Source organism: Centroberyx gerrardi, chromosome 4 (genome assembly GCF_048128805.1).
Source record: "Centroberyx gerrardi isolate f3 chromosome 4, fCenGer3.hap1.cur.20231027, whole genome shotgun sequence".
NCBI classification, from domain to species: domain Eukaryota; kingdom Metazoa; phylum Chordata; class Actinopteri; order Beryciformes; family Berycidae; genus Centroberyx; species Centroberyx gerrardi.
The window spans coordinates 22,786,936-22,810,175 of NC_136000.1; the positions used below are offsets into that span (position 1 = coordinate 22,786,936).

Here is a 23,240-nt window from a genome sequence, read left to right on the forward strand (position 1 = left end):
GAAAACGGTCCTCTCATTATCTTAGAACGGATCAAAACTCAAAACACCGGCTCTCAGGTTGTCCATTAAACACACAAAAGCAGCAATTTTTCTAGCAGCAAACAATGTCTGAGTTTAAGGCTTGTTTGCATGCATGGGTTTTGTTAGTGTCTGTGTGTTTACAGGGACTGCAGGAGTCTTTGAATCGAGCAACAGTTGATCAACAGTCAGGCCTAATTGTGTGTGTGGGTGTTGGCATGGCCAGGTGGAAGCTCTTAGTTTGTTAGTAGTAAACTAATTTTGGGCTTACTGGAAACTGTTTAAACATAGCATTACTGCAAGTCTCATGTAATCTGCCTTGTGCTGTAATAATAATTTCAGTGCTACAAACAAGCCTGTTTGAGAGAGAGATAAAGAAAGGGACTATTTTTGGGCAGTTGTTTGCTTGGAGAAGCTTTGCTTATTCTGAGGCAACTTGTTCCCAGGAGTTCAGAGCACAGCCTTGCTGCAGTTTTGCTTTTGTTTTGTTGTCTTCAGGATCTGAGGTTGAGAGGGAGTTCAATGCCCCTCTGTTGTTTCCATAGTTAGTTGAATGAAATTTCTTCCACATCCTTCCTTAAAGTCAGTATTGTGCACCAATAAGTGCTGGGGCTGGGTTGTCTAGTTGGGAAGGAAATTGCGATCATTCCTTGAGACTCACACAACTTTTTGTGGGCCCATTTTTGTGTACAGTGTTGTATTGCTCTAACGTCTCTGTGGAGCGTCCCATGAAAGGGTATTCTTTTAGTATTCAGTCAGCCTGTTTACATTGCTGCAGATGGGAACAGTCGGGAAATGGCATTTCCTCTGCATGCATCAGTGGTCCACATAAGCACTCAATCTAAACCTGCTTATCTTTCTGCTAAACATTCTGGCTTTCATCTTTGTTATATAACAATATATCAACCTCATTACTTTGTAATTACAAAACAACCAATCCATTTTTCTCAAATTACCCATTAATGCAGTTTTACTGCTGTAGTAACTGAAGTTTCTTTACACAAAAAAGCACACAAAACTTATAGTACTACTGGCAAAAATAATTGCCCTCTAACTCTAAAGCAATGCTAGATGCTGGTTTGACAGTCAGTTAATGCTTATTCCTTTCCTATTATGTTACAGTGTTGAAGAGGTTAAGACGCTGATGCATCAGCATAGACCCTATGTGTTTGAATGACCTGCCTTGACCCAAGCTGTCTTTATTTAAAGCTTCTGGCTACCACTCGTGTTTCAGACACTGTCTCAAATTCCTAACCTCTCACTTTCTCTCCCCTCCTGTCCTCTTTGCTCCTCCCCTCTGTTCCCCTCTTGTCACAGGTATGGCCTCGCAAGTGCAAGTGTTTTCCCCTCACACTCTCCAGTCAAGTGCCTTCTTTAGCGTGAAGAAACTGAAGGTGGAGCAGAGTTGTAACTGGGATATGACAGGGTACGGCACGCACAGCAAAGTCTACAGCCACAACAGCAGCAAGAACGTGTCGGCCGCCAGTGGGCCCCTGGGCATCAACGGCTCCCTGCAGGTAGCCAGCTCCACCCTGCCCTACGAGCAGGCGCTCATCTTCCCAGCCAGCGCGGGCCACATTGTGGTTGCCTCAGCCAGCAGCACTTCGGGGGCCGTGGGGTCTCTGCTGGGCAGCGGGGGTGGAGGCAGCAGCAGCAACGGCAGCGGTGGTGGTGGCGGCGGCGGCGTGGGTGGTGGGGTTGGCGTTCACAACCTGACGCGCCGCAGTACGGTCAGTCTCCTAGACACCTACCAGCGATGCGGGCTTAAGCGCAAGAGTGAGGAGCTCGACAACAACAGCAGCGTGCAGATCATTGAGGAGCACGGCCCGCCAATGATCCAGAACGGAGCAGCCAGCGGGGCCACGGTGGCTACGGTGGCCACCGCCACCTCCACGGCAACTTCCAAGAACAGCGGCTCCAACAACGAGGGGGACTACCAGCTGGTGCAGCATGAGGTACTCTGCTCCATGACCAACACCTACGAAGTGCTGGAGTTCTTGGGGCGAGGAACCTTTGGACAGGTGGTGAAGTGCTGGAAGCGGGGCACCAACGAGATTGTGGCCATCAAGATCCTAAAAAACCATCCGTCGTACGCGCGGCAGGGTCAGATCGAGGTCAGCATCCTGGCGCGTCTCAGCACGGAGAGTGCAGATGACTACAACTTTGTGAGGGCCTACGAGTGCTTCCAGCACAAGAACCACACGTGCCTGGTATTTGAGATGCTGGAGCAGAACCTGTACGACTTCCTCAAGCAGAACAAGTTCAGCCCTCTGCCCCTCAAATACATCAGACCCGTGCTACAGCAGGTGGCCACAGCCCTAATGAAGCTGAAGAGCCTGGGGCTGATCCATGCTGACCTGAAGCCAGAGAACATCATGCTGGTGGACCCGTCCAGACAGCCCTACAGGGTCAAAGTCATTGACTTTGGCTCAGCCAGCCATGTCTCCAAGGCAGTCTGCTCCACTTATCTACAGTCCAGATACTACAGGTAAGAGAAACCATTTGAAAGAATAATTGTTTTATTATTTTAAATGAATAGAATACACAACAATTTTGACATACTCATTTGTGTTAGAAATGTAACATGGCAGCCACAGCGATGAAAGGGCACAAAAAAAAGAGATGTGTCAGGAAGGGTAGTTATTTTCTCCTTCAATTTGTTCTTGCTCATACTGTTTGAATGATCATAGTGCTTTCCGCATCTTGTTTGATTTATCCCTGCTTTTATAGGAATGTTTTCATAGTTGAGCTGATTATTTGGCCAAAGGCTCAAATTTGCTGCCAGTCTTATGAGCTGCTAAAGTCCTCGCTCTCTTTCCACTCCCAGTCTGTCTTTTCTTTTTGCTTGTATCCCCTTAGTTAACCCCCTTCCAGTGTGGGATAGGGCAGTAAAACTCAAAGGCTTGCTGAGAAGCCAGCTGCTTATTGTGTTTAATATGATAAAACAAGCATGTTGTGGTGTTGCTTTGAAGATTAAAGAAGGCCTGGTTAGTTGCCTCACAACCTGCTAAAGCTGCAGTAACGACATGACAGCACCTGGGAAATATTTGCAACAGTGACATTTTTTAGTGTCGCTGGGAGGTTCAGGGGAAGGAAGGTTTTTCTTTTTCTTTTTCTATTTTTCAATATAGGGTTTTAGAAAACAACTCAGAGAAACTCCCTCATTGAAGAAGGGCACTAATCACATGGGGCGGCAGTCTGCCCGTAGGCCTCTATCCGTGCACCCCCCCCCCCCAGCTCCCCAGGGCCCCGGACCCCCAGCCCCCCATTGCCATGGCTGGCTCCCATTTCCCCCGGGATGGAGATGAGGGGTCAGCCTGAGTTCTCCTGTAATATGTCCCTGTAATCCACACCAGCGGGCCCTGCATTAGAACCAGATGACTCTCTGGGAAGGCCTTTCTTCTCCCGGTACTTCTTAAACAGTCTTTTTCGCCCACAGCAAACAGTGTGTTTAGGTTTCAGTGTTGGGGAACTGTGTGAGGAATCAAACAGTGTTCACATACACACAGAGAGACGCTTTGTTTGGGGCTCGGGCCTGGTGCTGGGGCTGGGGCTGGGGGAAGAACAGGTGTGTGAGGCATGGAACCACACATGTGCACACATATACACACTCACCCTCACACACACTCACACACACACACACACATACATACACACGTGCCAGGCGATGGCTCTGTAGCCTTGCGTAGTTGCAGATTCTGTTGATAGAGGATTGTGGTTTTGCTCCGTTGTTTTTACAGTTTATCATTGTTTTTTTTTTAAACATGCTTCATGGAAGATCCTATAAACCTGTAGGTGGCAAGAATTTGAGGAAACAATTTAAGTAAATTGATTGTAACTGATGAGAGCATAGACAATTTTAAGCTTAGGAATAATAATCATCATCTATCATAAAATCTGAAAGAGATATTACTTTGTTTGTACTTCAGTGTTTATTTAAATGCACTTTAAAAACACTTCTCCCCATCCTCCTCCTAACCCTATACAGTATAAAGATCCCTGTATGGGAATTGGACTGTACAGTACTGGCAGTGCTGTTCTGTCCTATCAGTTTAAGTAGCTCATCCTGAAGTAAACACCACGAGTAGCCGGTGTTGTTGTTGCTCCTGGGCTGTAGGTCAACAAGCAGGCCATAAAATGTTCCTGTTTGTTTTCTGGGGGAGTGAAGGGTGGAGGAGAGGAGAGAGATCATCCCTTCATTTCCTCTTGGCAGAGGAGGAGGGGAAAAAAAGGCTGACATTGACCAGAGAATTACCCATCAGCCACCAGGAATTAGACCAGGGAGTTGGGACTTGGTGTCCCCGGTCTGAGCTGTGGGAGTCGTGGCGCGTGCGTGTGTGTGTGCACATGTGTGTGTGTGTGCACGTGTGGGCGTGTTTGTCTGGGTGCTTCCTGTTTGAAAGCTGTTGAATGCCTTGCGTGCATACTTGCATACAAGCATATGTGTGTCAACATTTGCTTTATTGGTGCATGTGCGTTTTTGTGTGCGAGCGTGAGTGTGCGGGCTGTCATGCTGTCACAAGCTGCGGCTCTCCTCTATGAAGACTGATAGTAAGGAGAGAGGCACCGAGGAGCCTTTTACAATCCATTCAAAGAATGAGCTCATAAGAGCTAAGTAGTATGGGTGTCTTTCTTAACATGGCATGCAATTTCAGCAACAAAGAAAGTTTGGCTGCGGGTCAGGTTCATGATGAGTTCAAAAGCTTAGATGATAACATCAAATCATCTTTGATGATTTCAGATGAGTGGATAACTAGATATTTTCTGTTGCAGATGATAGATTTTCAGGGGAGAGGTTACATCCAGGCGTGTTTTGCTGGCTGTCGCTGGCTGCCTCCATGTTGCACTCCACTCGACCTCCTCATCAGCTAACAACAAAAGACTCACCCAGTCTCTTTCTTTATTCGTCTTTAAGCAAATTCTCTCTCTTTCTTTCTCTAACAGCATTTTAGTCATTCTTTGAAGGCCCTAGCTTTGATTGACGAGGTGAAATGATATGAGATTGACGTGAGAGATGAGGAGGAAAAACGAGAGTGAGGTGTTCCATGTTGTCTGCTTCTTTTGTGATTGTTTTCCCTCTGTCTGTTCGTACAGACAAAACTGAAGGCAGAGCAGTTTGCAGCCCGTCGCAGACATCATATATACGCAGCTATCATTACTCGCTTTTAGTTTGTCTATTCGGTGGGAATTTGATACACCGGTACACGGCTATTTGCATTAGGCATGCCATAGATAGTGTATGCTGTTGAGGTTGTATGTGCTGTAAGAGCCTTGCAAATGAGTTATGGATTTTCCACAAGGTTGGCTCATGCAAATAAAACACCAGTATTCAAGGTAAACAAGAGACGTGCCATTTGCAAGAACAGCTTTAGGGGTGCTTAGAGTTTCAACTTTGCTCGCTCCAGTGACTAGCGAATACAGGCTCGTGTAGCTGAGCTCATCCGTCCTTGTCATACAGGCCTGTCTATTGCATCGCTAGAATTGGTGCTGTGGTGGCTGAATAAGGCAGTCTCGCTACATGTATTAAAATGTGATACATAATCACCTTAAGCTCTCAGTAGTCTGCTGCAGTGCCTGTCTGTTCTGTCCTTAATGTGGCCTTAGTGTTTTCATCCTGGTTACATCACCTTGTGACCTAACCCCCGGTCCCCCTCTCCCTCTCCCCCTTCCTCTTCCTTCTTCTCTTTTCCTACCCACGCACTCCTGTCATCCTCTCCTCTCCTCTCCTCTCCTCTCCTCTCCTCTCCCCTCCTCTCCTCTCCTCTCCTCTCCCCTCCTCTCCTCTCCTCTCCTCTCCTCTCCTCTCCTCTCCTCTCCTCTCCTCTCCTCTCCCCTCCCCTGCTTCTCCTCTCCCTCCTCTTGCCTATAGCTAATGATGTAACAGGTAAGCTGGCTAGTGAAGCTTACCCTGGGCCAGATAAAGGGATTATTGTCTTGTCCCAGTTGGGCATGTTTGTCCTATTTATCTCATTGGGTAAAGGCCATGAGATGTGCGGAATGCAGCAAGACATTATTTAAGTTTGGTGGTTTATGTAAAGTTCCCCGAGGCAGTGCAGCTGGCGCGAGCTAGCCTTGTGGTGGCTGTTGTTATTGGATGGGAGGTGTAACGCGGAGAGGCAGGGGTATGAGGCGCACAACACACTCTCTGACCCTAACTGACTGTCTGCCTGACTGTCTAAAGTCATCATCATCTCAGGATGGGATTTCAGTGTCTCCAAAGGCTTGCTCTATTTCCATCTCTCGTCCCTTTTCTCTCTTTGTCTCTCTCTGTGTGTGTCTGTCTATCTATCTGGCTGTCTCTCTCTCCCTCTCTCTCTCTCTCTCTCTCTCTGTCTCCCTCCCTCCCCCTAAGAACCGTCCAGATCCTTCGCAGTGACTCACAGCCTGGTCACATCACATCGCAAGCAACCCTGTGACCATGAGTTTGTCAATACCCAATCAATAACCCACCAACCCCTGAATCGTACTGTACATGCTACACACACGTCTACCAACTTCTACACACATGTACCTGCGGCTGACCCATGCACGCATCACAGACCTCAGACACACGCACATGCATGCATGCACAACACATATAGCACATCAACGGCCAAATATAGTAAAGCCTGGGGAATTAGCCTGCTTTAGACATTGTGGGTGAAATGGAAAAAGAAAAAAAAAAAATAGAGCAGCCCTAATGAGTGACGTGAACAGTGTCCCAGTGAGAGAAGCGGGCTCGCTCGTGTCACCAGTGATGTGAAGTGGCTAGTGTCTGTGCGCTCTCAGCTCTCTGTGTTATTATCAGTGTGTGTGTGTGCGGAAGAAGAAGCGAAAGGCGGCGGAGATCGTAATGCATCCAGATGGAAACTTCACAACAAGCTCATATTATGGGACTCGGTGCATTCTCCCGTTCTACTTTTAGAGCGGATATCTTTATTCATGCTGGCAGTAAAGATGGGTGCAGCTAATACTACTGTAGGATCTCTGACACCCTCAGGCTTATGTCTTCGCCTTAATAACTGATGAAATATGTATCTGTCTCCATCAGAGGTGGTTCAGTCGCCGGCTCAGACTGAGTGTAAGACGAGCCGCTCCCCCACCTGTCTATCTGTCTCTCTATCTGTTGTTAGCGACGCGCACAGCCAGACAGACAGGGCAGGCGTTCCAGCACATTTACCCTGCCTCCGTGCGAAACATCAAGGAGTGTTTTAATGAATGAGGTTGCCATTAGTTACTGTTCTGTGAAGCGTGCGTTAAAGTGTGTGTGTTAGAGAGGGAGAGAGAGAGAGAGAGAGAGAGAGAGAGAGGTGGGTAAAACGCAGGGATTGGGTTGCTCCGGGGGGAAGATGAATTAGAATAGGACAGGAAAGGCAGATTTGGTTAGTGGCAGCGGCACTGTTCATTGTGCAGGTGTTGTTTATGTGAAGAAGATTCACAAGGAAGTATCTTGAAGGGGAAAGGAGAATGGGGGATGAGGAGGGGGGGGGGGGGGGGGGGGGGTGTGGAAGGTCGTTGTTTTGCATTCCTTGCCACTACCTGGAGAAGCATTTCCTTTCCCCCCAAGCAGTGGCAGATCATTACTAATGCAGATGAGCTTTCATTTGGTTCAGCCTGGCTGGGTGGCTGCTATGGCACATTGTAATTTATTTATTTTTATTTTTGTTTTGTTTTTTTATTTCATTTTGTTTTCAGCTTGTGACCATCCAGGGCCAAGGCCGTCCTCTTATTGTTCACTGCGGATCCTGAAATCGCCGGCTATCACCGGGAACTGGGATATAAACGAAAGGCCCCCCAAAATGATAATTACTCCTCCCTGTATTCACTACTGTGCTTTTTATGACAGTCATAAGACCTTAGTATGCATGACAGAATCCTAATAACCTGTTTCTCATTTATAATTTGCCTCTGGGCAACTCTTCCAAGTGTCTCCACAGAGCAGGCAGCGAGCAGGAGACACGTAGCAGCTAAGCTAATTAACCACCGGTAGTCGAGCATATGCATCGGAACATATACAGTCAGACTCTCACAGCCATTGTGGCAGATAATGAAAGAGAATCATTTCACTCTCGGATATGTTAAGAAAAGGTGTGAACTTTGCCATCCCACACCTAGCTGATGCTATGGATACACTCTGACAGGCTACCTAGACGTGTGTGTGTGCGTGCGTGTGTGTAGTGAGTGTCTATGTGTTCACACAATAGATCGAGCTTTCCCGAGTTCCACCACATCGTTTCATCCCGGCTACTTCTCTTTGTTCTCCCTCGCAGTTCAATTTCCATACATTTCCCAGGATATTAAGCTGGCGGAAATTAAGCTGCCTTGATAAAACGCAGCGAGCCGCCCACTCAGGCTCACTAAGGCTGCAATCTCTCTGCTCTATATTGATTGGCTTATTTGAAACACAGCGCTGCTCTCTCTCTTAAGCTTCTGAGGTGGCTAGGAAGCGTCGGCAGCACGCAGGTAGCGACTCGCTCAGGCCTTACAGGTGTTTGCACAGTTTGCTGCGTGACACCGCTGGCTGACATCAGAAGAAAAAGGAAAAGGCGAGTCATAAATATGGACAGACTCGAACGTGGGGTTACGACCGCCGCACAGTGGCATTTTCCCCCCACTTAAGTCTGAAAATCATTAACCGGACAGGTGAAATTTCTCACTGAGCGGTAGCCGTATGTTAATGTTTGTGCACGCCGGCTGACTCGTCTTTCTGTTCTGGGTTCAAGCACCGGTGGGTTGGCAGGGTGACGGCTGACTGGCACAGGTGCCCCCGCGTCTAAATAAATCATGAGGCCTCCTGCAGATCTGGTACCCCTCCTCCCCCCTGCTCCACCCCCAACCCCCTCGTATGCCCGCCACCCCTCCTCTGCAGGGAGCTTCAGAATCCCACCCCCCACCACACACACACACACACGCACACACATCCATCCGCTCACCGCCTCCGCTCCTTCCCGCCCTCCTTTCCTTTCCTTTCCTTTCTCTTCTTTCCCACCTCCCCCCCTCACCTCCCCTTCAACCCCCCTCACCTCTTCCATCCACTCGCATGAATATTTAAAAGCTAACACCAGGATGGGAAATATGCGGCAAGGGCACCGTTGGCTTGCTAAAGAAAGAAGGAAAGAAAGAAAGAAAGAAAGAAAGAAAAAAAAAGTTCAATTTGGGCCCCTGAATTTCCGTATTTGAGGCGAGTCATGGGAGAGCTGACGGTAGGTCAGAACAGTCACAGAGGGAGAGAGAGAGAGAGAGAGAGAGAGCGAGAGAGAGAGAGAGAGAGAGAGACTGTTTGAAAGACAGACACAGACAGACATAGACAGTCAACGCCAGTCAGTCAGACAGACAGAGAGAGGGACAGAGGCCAGAGACGGAGAGAGCGGGTGAGACAGGAACAGAGAGAGGGAGAGAGAGAGAGAGAGAGTGAGAGAGAGAGAGAGAGAGAGAGAGAGAGACTGATCCAAGCCATAGCTGTCCAGCTGGGAAGAGGATTGGGGGGGATTGGGGGAGGCTGGGCAGGGACCTGCAATTGGCTCCATGCTGGCTGTGTGTGCTCTGACTGACTGCCACTGTGATGGAGAATGCCTGGTGTGCAGAGGCCCATGCAGTCTCCCATGAAGTTTTCAACAGAACAAAACAGATGCATTTGTTTTCTCAATTGGAAGAATTTGCTAATGTGCATATATGAGGGTAAATAGTTTGGCTAATTTGCGGCAGGCAAGCGGGCAGAGCTCTCCATCGCTCAGCCAGCCAGCTGGGGCCCCTGTGAAGAGAGAAAAGGAGGCTTTGATGGCTCTCCCTTTCTCTCTCTCTCTCTCCCTCTCTCTCTCTCTGTCTCTCCCCTGCCCCCCCCCCCCTCTGTCTCTCTCTCTCCATTTAGCATCATCCCTGACTCCGCACAACAACTTGTTTTTCCCCCGTCTGCCGACCATTTTAACAAATTTATCTACTGCTTTTATGTCCCACCTCTCAATCCCTTTAAATGCTTTTACTGAGTTTGACAGAAGACGTTCGACAGCCCAGTTAAACATAGCTCATATTCATGGTGACAGTTCTCGCTCTTGCTGTTCCGTCTATAAAAATGTTGCTATTTTTCATTACAGATGGCAAAGTTAAATGAGGCTCTGTTCTTACCACACGGGCTATTTTCAGCACCACACACATGCAGTAATAAAGCTATATTGCTGCGTGACTTTGCTCACATCTATGGCATTCAATTTTAGGTAAAATTAGAATCTTTTGATGGTACTAGCTATGTTATTCTAGGGAAATATAGATAAAATGGGGCTTACAGTGTTTCTTAATGGCAATGTGGGGCATGGCAACAGCAAAATATCACTTATTATAGATATGCTTTCATGCAAATTAATGATAAACTCACCATGTGAGTATGTGCATTGACTTATGACACAGATAAAGTGTTTTTTTCTTAACTGCTGAAGCAATTGCTGGGTAAACAAAAGGAAGTTCAAAGGAAGTTTATGGCATGACAATTACCAATACGCAGGATCTGATGCAACTGTCTGATTATGCAGTAATCCAGGGTGAATCTTTACATGGAAACCTTGCTTGGATGTCAAAAGGAAAGGCTGCTCATCAGCCTTTTATTGAGCCTGTGTCTCGGTGAACTTCTACACATATGGATGTCTCAAGGGGGTTTTGGAGATGAGCCCAAGGAGCTTTTCATAAATATTGCTTTTTTAGAATATATTAAGGCCGCTCAAGATGCTCTTGAAGCTATAGGCTAGTCAAGAAACGGGTCTGAAGCAAATCCTATTTCACCCAAGGTTGATAAATAATTTAAAATGACTAATAGTGCCTTGTGACAGAGAATGTATCGCTGTGGTGTATCAGATTGCGGTGGTTTCGGCCTGAGGCGTAATTTGTTTGGAAAAATAATTACTCCTGTATTGGATCCTGGTTAAATATTAACAGGGTTAGCATTAGGAATGGGGCTGCATCCAAGGGTGTTTTAGTCTGCTTGAAGAGTGCAAACCCAATGCCTTTAGACATCATTGCTGCAGACAGGCTGCCACAAAGAGAAAAAAAAAACTGCTTCATAAGTGTGATGAAGCCGTATTTTTATTGCCAAATTCAAACAATTGTATTGCTAAATTTGACGAAGAAAGAGAGAGAGAGAGAGAGAGAGAGAGAGATGGAGGCTCAGACAGTAAATTGGGATAATGAATTTTCTCTATGACGCCATAGAAACTTCTAGGCCACTGAGCTTTGAAGACTAATCCCAGTGTTTTATGAGCGAAGAGCGTCGGTTTGTCTGTTGGGTTCAGCTGGTTATTGAGTGCACAAGCTGGGAGGCACCAAAGAGCATCGAGTCGCTATATATCAGCCCACAGAGGGGAAAAGGAGCACTTTTGGGTGAGATTATAGACAAGAAAAAAGAAGTGGCAGTGGAAGCACAAGAAAACAAAGTAAGGGAAACGGGAGAAAAAAACAAAAGAGTTTCAAAAGAAAGACGAAGGCCAATTAATCACTTTAAATGTGAACAGTAGCTTGCCATCCATACTATGCAATTTGGGTAGTGTGTGTTTGCGTATGTGTGTGTGTATTTGTGACTAACTAGGTGATGTAATGGGGGAAGGTGTGTGTGTGTGTGTGTGAGCCTTATTTACAGGTAATGACAATACTCCACAGCCTGTTCAATGTTCCCTTCCTCATAATACACACACAACACACGTAGCCTATCAAAGCTCTAGCACACACACACAAACACAGAGTCTCACCGAACCCACACACACACACACACACACATGCATAAACACATGCAAGCCAGCACCAGGTGTGCCACGACTGGCTATCAATGAGCAAAGAGAACATGGCGTCTCCGTGTGTGTTATCAGCATGAACTGGACATAATTCACATCACCCCTGTAAGCACAGCAGGGATGTTCGGGAGGCATCAAAGCACAGGCAACACTGCCACACAGTCTTTCATTACAGCCAGCATCTATATATCATCAAACAGATGGCTTCTCTTTTAAACAAAGACAGTGTTGTTGTCCTTGTACCCAGCTAAGGGGAATTACATGCATTTTCTTTTCCTCCTCTGCGGTTCTTTTTATCATGGCATTTCCATGTTCGAGCCGTCTTTATCTGCCATCAATTGCATACCATCCTTGAAGCAGACTCTGTAATTTCCTAGGCCGTTCACAAACTCCACACTTTCACTTCTCACCCTAATCAAGAGCAACTGAAGCTTAGATGAAAGTGGATAGAGAGGGAGGGAGTGAAATTTGAAGGTTTTTTCTTAGTATGTATTCAGTGGAAGGCTTGGGCACCCGAAACAGAAATCAAGGCTCAGTGCGCTCAGCATAGAATCATCACATAGATCCATGGAGCAGCCATCCTGTACATGAGCCAGCTTTAACACACAAACAAACTGCAGCATAATAATGTCATTAAAGCGGAAAATGCATTTAACAAGCAGTGATAAGGATGGAAAAATACAACGCCCTTGCTCCTTTTGAAACTATTCCAATCTCCTGTTTTGTTTTGATCTCGTGTTTTTGTCTAAATGAATGAAGAACGTTAACACGCATCATTTCACAAGTGAGTTTCTAAAAGAGTCTCTCTGTTGCGGCCGTCGCCATGGCAACCAAGGCTCTTGTTCCAAAAATTGTCCGCCGCCTCTGAAGGCGCAACACCTGAACTAGACTGGAGCTGTTTTGATCTGCCTGCCTGCCCCACCGACAGCTGTGTACTTTAGGGACAGGGAGGGCCCTTGAGCCACACTCTCATCTCACTGCTATTGTTTGCCCAGGTGGGCCAGGACGCCCTGTCTTTCCCCCTCTCTCACCCCCCCCCTCCCTCTTTCTCTCTCCATTTCACTCGCTGTCTATCTCTCTCCCTCTCCCCTTTTTTTCTCTCTCTCTATCTCTTCTTCCTCCTTCTCCCTCGCTTCTCTCTGTCTTTGTTCCACAGGGACCTGTGGTTCAACTGAAGCTCTCGGTTACACAAAGACGCCCAAATTGGCTTTTATCTCCAGCCTGTTACCAGCTGTGTACATTGTGCCTATGTGCTCCCTCTCAGGGCAGAATAAGTATAGATTTTACCCATGACAGCGTTATTGTGGCTTTGCGAGCCGTCGCTTTCCTTTTGCCTGCAGAGACGCTTGCTTTTCTTCTAAGCTTTTACCGGAGCGGGTTCTTGGGACTTTGCTGTTCGCTGCACAAATGAATGTGTTGCCATGCATCTTTAGGTTTTCAGTCTTTACATGCAAAAAGAGGCTTCCCACCCCTCTCCACTTCCACCCCGGGTCAATATTTGTGCCAAGCTCTTGACATAACGTAGGTACCGGAGGAGGAGGCGAGGGGAAGCACAACCTCCTCCTCAACGGCCCAAAGTCCCAAACCACCCCTGTTGTTCACAATGTCACCATGGCGACACAAATGCTTCAACTCGGATACAAAGACGTGGTTTTTTAGAGGGGCATGGCGTGCGAGTGAGCGAGAGAGTCAGAGGGAGAGAGAGAGAGAGAGAGAGAGAGAGGGGGAGAGAAACAGAGAGAGAGAGAGAAAGAAAGAGAGAGAGAGATGGCCCATTTAACTCACCCAGAGTTTCTGGCCCTGTATACGGCGCTGCTCTGGGCACCAAGAAGAACAGCTGAGAACAGCAGGGAACTTTTATTAGCGTTCCCTGCCCTCTCCCTCCCTCTCTTTCCCTCCCTCGTCCCCTTTTCCCTTCTTTGCTCCTTTTCCCGTCTTTCCATCCTTCATTCTCCTTTGCCCTCCTTTCTGCCCTCTCTCTCTCTCTCTCTCTCTCTCTCTCTCACCCTACCATCGCCCCATCCCTCTCTCCCTGCAAAGTTCCTCTCTTCCTGCCTCTGTCCATCCCCCCCCCTCCCTCTCTATTTCCTGTATCCTAACCTCTGTCCCACATGCAAATCTGCTGTGCGTTTCAATCATCGGATGCAGAAGCCATAGGATCACGGAGCCTCATCCCTCCCAGCTGGCCATATGGGCAGAGCTTTGATATATGTGACGGCATTTCTGCATAAAGTCGGTGGGTGGTTGAGCAGGAGTTGTGTGTCTGTGTGTGTGTGTGTGTGTGTGCGTGCGTGTGCCTGCATCCATATTAGTGTGTTTCTCCCTTGAATCTCCAGAGAGAGCATGTGGAGTTGTGGATGCCCTGGATCTCAAGGACTGAAACCTATTCATATCTTCACATGTATGTGTTAGAAACGTACATTGAACGGAAGGAGGCCAGATATTGTGCTTTTCCTCGCCTATGTGCGGGTGTGTGTGTGTGTGTGTGTGTGTGTGTGTGTGCTACAGGTGTCATAGGAAAGACTAATAGCTGAACCCGCAAGCATGATAGACACCCATGCTGAGCTAATTCAAAAGTCTGCTCTCGAGTCAGATAAAGGAAAGCGTTACCACAAGTGGAGCGAGTTTAACGGACTCCTTTAACTCGTGTGCACATCTTTGTGCTGGAGCCTTCCTCTCCCCCTTTGAATCCTCTGTGCACACTGCAGCACAAATCAATCATAACTTCAGCACCTGTTCTACAGAAATGCCAGCGTCGGTTAAAAAGACCCTCTGCTTGTTTGTTTGTCTGTCTGTTTGTTTTGTTTGCCTTTTCTTCGCGGGAGGAAGGAAAGGGAGCGGGGATGGATGACTAAGTGCGGTGAATCGTAAATGAGTCTAGGAGTGTGTCAGTGCATTGCAGAGGCTCAGTGTGATAGCACTAGCTACCTGTCACGTTACCTTTGTTTTCAGCCGAGAAAAGCCTCTCTCTCTCTCTCTCTCTCTCTCTCTCTTTCTTTCTCTCTCTCTCTCTCCTTCCCACTCTCCCTCCTTGATTTATGAAAAGAAGCCATTTTGTGGGGCTAATTGCATAAAGCTCGGTGCTGACGGATGAAGCATCTGACGACAAGTCAGTCATCGGCCTGCACACCAGGCCTTTTTGGATATACCGCAGACTGTGCCTGTGGAAATGAGAAATAAAAGGAAAAGGACAGCGCAGCGGAAACGACGGAAACATTGCCGACACCGGACCGGAGCAAGTCATCCGTCACAAACGTTGCAACTGTGTACATCGGATGGCGACCGTTAAGCTCGCTCTCGCCACATGAAGCACAGCGTTGAAAGGTTTATTTTACAGCAAGCATGGCCGGACCAGAACGACCTAGTGCCACAATAAGGATTTATAGTTCGTTTCTGCCCCGAAACACAGGAAAGCGAGTGTGTAGGTCGACGGCTCTTAAAACAAACAGCGAGGAAGGAGAGCGGCTCACCCCCCAACACCCCCCCCCCCCCCCCCCCCTCCATCCCCCACCCCCCGCCCCCCTTTCCCCTTGTTAAGCGGGGTGTGAGGGCTGCTATTTGCATTAGAAGGTTCCTGTGGAGCAGAATGAAACGCAGACGGAGCTGTGAGCAGAATGGACACTCTCAGGGTGGCCCTGCGCTAATTGCGACCGGGGTGCATTTACTGATTATAGTTAAGTGGTCCAAAATGGTCCCCTGCTCTCTGTTACATTGACCCGCTCCCTCCCCTGGCGGCTGTGGTCAATAGCAGGCCTGTTGAGATGCCTTTCCAGTGAGGCAAGGAGAAAACAGGGTCCAATCGCAAACAGCTTAGCCCCTCCATTCCTCCATTCCTCCGCGCCTCTCTCTCCTCGCTTCATCTCCCAAAGCACATAGGGAGGGAAGGTCGGGGTCGGGGGGGGAGGTTGCTGATTTTAAATCAGAGTTTGGAACGAGATGTGGGATGGAGTGGGGAAGGCAGGGTTTTGGCGGCTCTTATCTGTTCGGCTGCTGGAAAGCGCATATGCCAGGTCTTCGTTTTAGTTGTGCCTAATTGACATGCCTGGTGAAAATAAATGTTAACACACAAATGAAAAATTGAATCTGCAGGAATGGCTGAAAGGTTTTTGCCTAAAGTGGCGACATTCTCAGAAGAGAAAAAAAGGTACAAGACTCATCCCATCACTGTTCCTGGGGCTTTTTTCTTAAAATAGTACCTTTTTTCTTTCTTAGAGTGCATGTGCAGCAGGCCTATATGACTATATTCATGTCGCCTGTGTGTGCATGCAAGTGTGGGCAAATGAATGGGGTCTGTGTGTTGGTCTAATAATATCTATATAGGGGGAAAAAAATAAATTCTCTCTAAAGATCATAGGTTGCTGCATGCATTTGTGGGACCAGGTCAGTGTTTTGCGTTCCCTCTCTTCCCTGCTGGCTGCTCTGTAACAGGAGGCCCCGCGGTGGGAGAGCAGGCCGGGGGTGATATAACAGCCACTGGATCACACAGGCTTTGATCTTCCCTCTGGGTTTCAACATGTCTATGGGATAGTCATTAGGGGTACTGATGAGGAGGTGGAGATCTCACACCCCCTCTAGTGCCTGCTCACTAGCAGGTCTCTCTATTTTACCACACGGTATATTTTTTTTGCGATAGGTTTCTTGGAAGTTGCTGTGCATTGTTCACAGCTTTTACACAGTGCTGAGACATGCTTTCTTCATTCACATGCAGAGATACAGAGTGATGCAAACATTCACACACTCGCAGCTTTTCTCACTTCTTGACATTCGGAGTTGGCCTGTACACAGGCAGAGAAACTCTGGGTAAACTAAATGGGCCATCTCTCACTCGAACTCTCCGCTCTATCTCCGTTAAGGAGTTATTTCCTCCTAAAGGTTTTTCTCAGAGGGGGTTTTGTACAGCAGGTCTAGTTTTTTTTTACATAACCCTAAAACACGGTGATGTAATTCCTTCCCTGAACGCCGGTGTCAGAAACACTGGGTTGTGTCCAGTTAGCCGTTCAGTCTGCCCTTGTGTCATAATCTCTCTCATGCCTGGCCTGATACCGCTCCAATTTATGTAATTAGTGATGTCACTGTGTTGGATTGCTTGCAAACACTGTAGCACTGTAGCCCCAATTCCCCTAAAAGTAACAAAATCCTGTAGGACCTGTGGTCTATTAAGGCTGTTATTCACATAGCTTACAGTTATACGAGGGGAACATTAAAAGTCTGAAAATAACAAGCCCCATTACATAAACATGGAGAAGTAATTGGGGTAAAAAAAGTCTCTTTTCTTATAGGAGCTAGCAATTACTACATGCCAATTAGAGACTGAGTGTTTTATGAGTTTGGCTTGCTGACGTAGAGGGATTTTGTGTGTGTGTGTGTGTTTGCACAAGCGGGTGTAGGGAATGAGGGAGGGGTTAGCCTTGTGTGACTAATACATCACACAACCTGTGCTTTTTGAGCTCAAATACTAATAAGAGCACATCGCAGCGAGGGCCGTGTTCTCTGCTTTACAGGGACTATTTCTTCCATAGCTGGGTGGGACTCCTTTTGTTTGAGTACACGGCTGGCTGTTTGCACTCCTGTATGCACATCTGTGTGTGACAAACACAAACAAACACCCAGCTGTGCCGGATGATTAGATTTTCAGGGCACGGTTGGTCAGTGACTCGTATGAGTTCATGCATCCATACAGTATGAGGGAAGGCAAGCCTGACCTACAAACAAGCAGACAGACATATAGACAGAGAGGCAAGCAGCGCATAAGCAGGCAGACCTGAACAAAGAAAGATAGACAGAGAGAGAGATAGACAGACATACAGACAGACTGACTAGCAGATTGGTGTCAGATAGTGATAGATAGACCTACAGATAGGCAGACAGATAGGGGGCAGGGTCTGGCTGCAGGGGGAGACGGGCCCTTTGAATGAACATTTAGGTTAGACAGACTGGGTGAATGTGTCAGGCTTTGCCTCTGCACCTAGACATAGATCAAACAGAGAACCAGCCATCCGGGGAACCTCTCGTAGCTCAAGGCCCGATGTCAGCCCTCCTGACTGGGGCAGGGACGCTGCCCCGCTCCCCCAGAGGGGAGGAGATCCAAGGACGTCTCCTGAAGTTTCCATGGTTGCATATCTCAGCTAGATCCAGCCTTGTTTGTTGCGCCTGCAACATGCTCCGATGCACCGACCCACATTAATGAAGCGCTCGCAGACTTAACCCTTAGGTGGCCAGCTAGACGGCCAAACTAGCACACGGGCTCGCCATTTGTTCTGCGTTCTCATTCCATCGCCGGCGTGACATTTAGGCTAACATGTTATGGGAAATGAGCTGGGTTTGTGTTTCCCATGTCCCATGCAGCATGCCTGATGGTAATGAGGGGGAAAAGGGCCAGAAGAGAGGGGTGGGGTCAATATGCTAATGGGGGGGTGTACATTTTGATGCCTCGCTACCAGCATGGAGTGGTTTGGAGAGACCGGCTATCACTCTCCTCCGTCTCTCCCCTCATTATCCCTCCGTCTCTCTCCATCTCTGTCCTCCCCCCATCCTCCGCTCACTGCTCTCATCCCTTTCTATCCTCTTCTCTATCTTCGCTCCTGCATTTCCCCCATCTACATTCCCCCCCCCCCAACCCCACCCCCCCCCAAACGCCTCTCTCCCAGAATATGAGATACATTTGTTTTCCTCCGCCAGGCTGTGAGAGTGGGACGCGTGGCGTGCAAAGTGCTGATGTGTTGGTTTCTGGGTAATTATAACATCCCTCGGTCTCCAAGAAAACTCTAAACTAATGTTTAATTTGCCTCTCCGCTCAAAGGAAGCCCTCCTTTGTTATTGCCATGGCAATTAGCCGGAGCCAAGGCCCAGGCATTTCCTGTGATTGTTGTGATTTGCATAGAGAGCGAATCAGAGCGAGAATCAAGACCCTATACCCCTCTTCTTCTCTCGCTGCCATTACCACCACCCACTCCTCCCTCCCTGCCTCCTTCCCTTCCTCCCTCTCCCCCTTCCCCTCCCTCTTTCCCCTTTGCTTCACTGAACCACCATCTCCATCAGTGGCCTAGCAACAGAAACTTCAACCCCGGTGTGTGTGATACCTCTCCATGTTTCTGGCTGACTGACAGAGGAGAGGTGAGGAAGTGACTAACTGCAGAGCAAGATAGAATGGGTTTTATTTGATTTTTTTTCTCTCAGAGGGACGAGTGGAAGATGGGAGTGTCGGCCGGTCACGCGTCTCTTCACCGCGCGATCCCCGATGGTCATTCTCCAGTCGCAGCCAATAGCTTCTAATTAACTGGCTGTTCGTAACCTAGCTGGTGGCATTCCACTGAGGACGGTGCTAATGGAAGTTGCTAATTGAAGGTATAAACATGCTGCGGATGAAGATGTCTGACCACACGTGCAGAGGCAGGCAGCTACATGCACTCACGCATATACTGGACATGCATGCACACACATGCATGCGGTTCTTTGAGTGTGGCACTGCAGCACGTCTGTGTAGTAAATTATAGCATCAGTTAAAAAGTCAACAGCTAGATCCTTGTGATCATGTTGTGCTCGGTCCTGCGGGGAAACCATTAACTGAACACAGCTGCCATGTTTTTATGGCAGCACCATTACTGTAGGCTACATCACCATTAAAAATTGGCGATGATTAAAATTCATTTCTTTAGTATCTTGCATGTCATATTTGATATCACTCAGTACCTTTGAATCTCTTAGACAGTCTGGAGTTTAATCTGTTAAACTTAACCTTAACCATCTCCCATGTCTATATAGTGGATAATTTCCATACTTTAAATCCCCCCATCCCACCTGTGCTAAGCTTTAGCCTCATTAGAATAACTGAATGAATTCACATTGCCTTATCAGCACCTGCCTCACTGTCTACGCTCACTATAATAGTACCACTGTGCGATATGATATCCGCACTCCGTCCGCTCCCTCTCTCTTTCGCTCTCATCAAATTATTAGTATGTTCCCATCTGTGGGTTTTAGTGCTGAGAGCTGTGGCTTCGGGGAGTCTGTTTAGTGGGGGGAGAGAAAGACGGAGGGAGTGGGGAGCAAGCAAATGAGAGAAGGCGGGATAGGCAGCGAGCTAATGGTGAGATCGAGGATAAGCTGTTGGGGCTGCTCAACCTGAGGAGTGGCTAATCCACGAGACGACACTCTGTGCTCGTCTGCTCCGGACTGCTCCGGACCGGTGCGGGCCCCGGTCTGAGAGCGGCGCAGCCGGGGCCCCGGCAGACAGACATAGCCTCCTGATCTATATTTCAAAGCCAGAGTAGAGAGGAATTCAGTAATGAGCTCCCATCTTCCTCTTGGTAGCGGAAGACTCTCTTTGTGGAACTAATTGAAAGTGGCATGTGGAGCGCCGGGGAGCTCTTTGGGGGCTGCGCTGCGTTTCAAGGGATGTGGAGACATAAGCCTGCCGCTATGGCTTTTGTGTCACAGGTCTGAAATAAACGGGTCTCTTAGAGGAGAGTGATGCACTTTACACTCAAAGGGTGGTGGTAGTGATTGTGGTGGTGTGTGTGTGTGTGTGCGTGTGTGTATTTTTGTCTATAACAGCCTGTGTCCATGTTTGAAATTACACCCCCCCCCCATACACACACACACACACATTCCTTATCTCTCCTTCTCTCCCTCCCCTTAATAAATCTAGTTTTCTGTGTCAGCTCATCAGAGATGTGGTGTGTGTGCACATTTGCGCACACACGTGTGTTATTAGGGCTCTCTGAGTGCAGCGGAGGAGCAGCTATGCTAGGAGATGGGCTTTCTCTATTACAGATATGGAAATGGCCCGAGACGCATGCAGTTCCACTGATATACTGCGTGGCATTTACTGAAATGATGAAGCGGAGCCTGGCCTTAACTAGTTACACACACACGCATTGTCAAAGACGCAGCCGCACGGACGCTAACACACCACCACACACACACATACAAATGTATTGCCAGTAGGGTGTATTTCACAGTGCATGGTGGGGGGGGGGGGGGGGGGATGCTCAGCCGTTCTGTCCAGTGAGCATGCTGTATGTCACAGTGTTTTAGGGGCCAGTGAGAACCTCATGGACAGGAACAACATGTGCTGCTGAGGCTTCTTCTGGAGTTCCTTTCTACCACATGCAGTTCTGCACATTCCATGGGGGTTAGAGGGGTGTGAAGTGTGTCTGTTGTATGTGTGCATCTCCATGTCCTGCAGCTTTGCATGTGGATTTCTGATGATGCACATGCCGGTGCGTGTGCATAGTTTAAAGTGTGTGTGTGTGTGTGTGTGTGTGGTCTGGGTGGTGTTGCCGGGGGAGCTTTCAGAATAAGAAGGCATCGAGACGCTGATATTTAATCGGACCGGACTCAGCTATCACTCATCATCTCATACACCAGATACTCACCTCTGATTGATAGTTAGGCGAGCGATAGCGCCCACCGTCTGAATGTGAGAGCTGAGCTGGTGGGAAAAGGGAGGGATGGACGGAGCCGGGAGGGAGAGAAGCGTCGGAAACCCTGAAGTGAAGTTTTGATGATCCCCTCTCAAGGTCTCACCAGGCTCCTGTTTCTGTGTGGCTTTGCAACTTGTCTCATACATATATTTACTGCATTGTGAGGTCGGTTTCATATATCGACTGCCGTTGCCTTTTGCAGGCAACGAGATAGTCTCACAGTCACAGTTAAAGTGATTAGATTATGTTGTGTGTTTGCTGACATGCCTTTTTCCCCGTCAACATGACACACCTTTAAAGAAACCACTGCTGCAAAGAGAATAAAACAGTATTCAATAACAGTTTGAAAAGAGCTCATTAACATTCCAGCAGCTCTTGTCATCTGTTTTGGCCTCCGCCATTTCTGTCTAACCTCATCATGCAGCCTAAACGGTGAACGAGTTGACGGGCGCTGAGGCAAGAGCGGAACAATTTCTCCTCCTGGACAGCTTGAAACGGCGATGTACGAGTGAGAGGAGGAGATTTCGCTCTCTCTTGGGGTTTCCGAGATTATGAGCTGAGGAGGGAGTCGGAGATGGATTGGGTGAGGGAGCCGGCGAGGCAGGCGGCGGCCCAGCCCGGTGCCCAGCTGTGAAGCTGCCCCTGGGGCCTGAGGGGCTGTGGAATGTGGCTGATCTGAGTCTGGGTTTGGGCTGGAGACAACAAGGGCCCGAGGCACGCAGCTGTGAGCGGTGATCTCTGGGAGAGCGGCGTGTGCATGTGCATATGCATGTATATGGGAAACGCAGGAGGAGAGAAGAAACAGAGAGATCGTTTGTGGCTCGCTCGTATGTGCGTGTTTATGTGTTTTTGTCCGTGTATATGTGCGTATGTCAGCGTGTGAGCGTGTTTATGTTTGTGTGTTTGTGTCTGTCTATTGGCCACAGCTGCCGCCCGATCCAAGGGCGGCAGGAACGAACCGCCATTCTGATTCATTTCCTGTCGGAGGGTTCGGGGCACGCTCTTTCGCCGGCGCTCGGGCTGTACCCCGTCCTCACCGGAGGCTTCTGGAATGTGAGACAGACCCTGATTACAACAAGCCGCCTCCCTTAAGGATCGGCCGGTCCGCCTGTCAGCTGAGCGCAGCTTTGTTCGGAGCGAGTCTGTCAGGAGGAGATGACAGCTCGCTTTTGTTCTGGAGATTTCCTGCCCTGTCCTGGGCAAAAGGGGTCGGCTAAAGTGCACAGAGGAGCCGTATCGCCACTCCCTGGCTCCCCCTCTCTCTCCCTCTTCTTTCTTGCTCCCTCCCTTATTCCCGCCACTTGAATCCCCACTGGTCATATTTCCCACCCGCCAGCCAATTATAGTGCCCTGTGTGTCGGAGAGAAGTGATCTGATTGGCTGTGTCGGGGGTGTCTGCGAGGTCAGAGCTGTGTTCATTTCACACTGTGTCCTTTTGGACTCCCTCCAGCAGCACCCTCAGTGCGCTCAAAACCGAGGAGCAGAGGAAAGTCGAGAAAGGGAAAGAAAGAGAGGGAGAGAGAGAGAGAGAGAGAGGCAAATAAATAGACGAGAAAGAGCAAACTCTTCTGTACACAGCCTTCAGTACGATATGATTTCTTGCCTGAGAAATCGTAAATGTGTCATGTTTAGCACTGGTTTAAAATTCACATTGACTCCGGCAGGCACCTCCAGTGCCTATTGCCGCTCCACAGCTTGTGCCTGTACTGTAAAACTGTCTGTTGCCTCAGACTCGGCAACAAAAGGAAATGTTCTGAGCCAGAATGTCTTTGTTGTGTGTGTGTTCAGTGAGAGGGGACGGTCTTCCCTCTGGGCAAGGTAAGCTCAGACAGGAAAACACCTGGTTTAGGAAGGCAACCATCAGTTATAGGGCTGTCATAGGGCATGCATATCTGTGTGGAATGTTTTTATCACGCACAGACCGTGATGAAAGCGTATGTGTCATCCGTTCCCTGGCATGCCTGTGTGTGAAATATCTGTCCGCATCCATGAAAGAGCCAAACAATCTTGTCTGTCATTAGAATCCCAAGGGCAGCGCTCTCCAATC

General features: G+C 48.4%; 1 protein-coding gene across 1 annotated transcript in view; it reads left to right on the forward strand.

The window, feature by feature from the left end:
* Positions 1 to 23,240, forward strand: part of hipk2 (homeodomain interacting protein kinase 2) — a 69,068-nt gene that overhangs the window by 16,260 nt on the left and 29,568 nt on the right. The window contains exon 2 of the mRNA XM_071900282.2: positions 1,336 to 2,506. Coding sequence (XP_071756383.1) covers positions 1,336 to 2,506 — 1,171 coding nt within the window. The remainder of the gene's footprint in view (positions 1 to 1,335; positions 2,507 to 23,240) is intronic.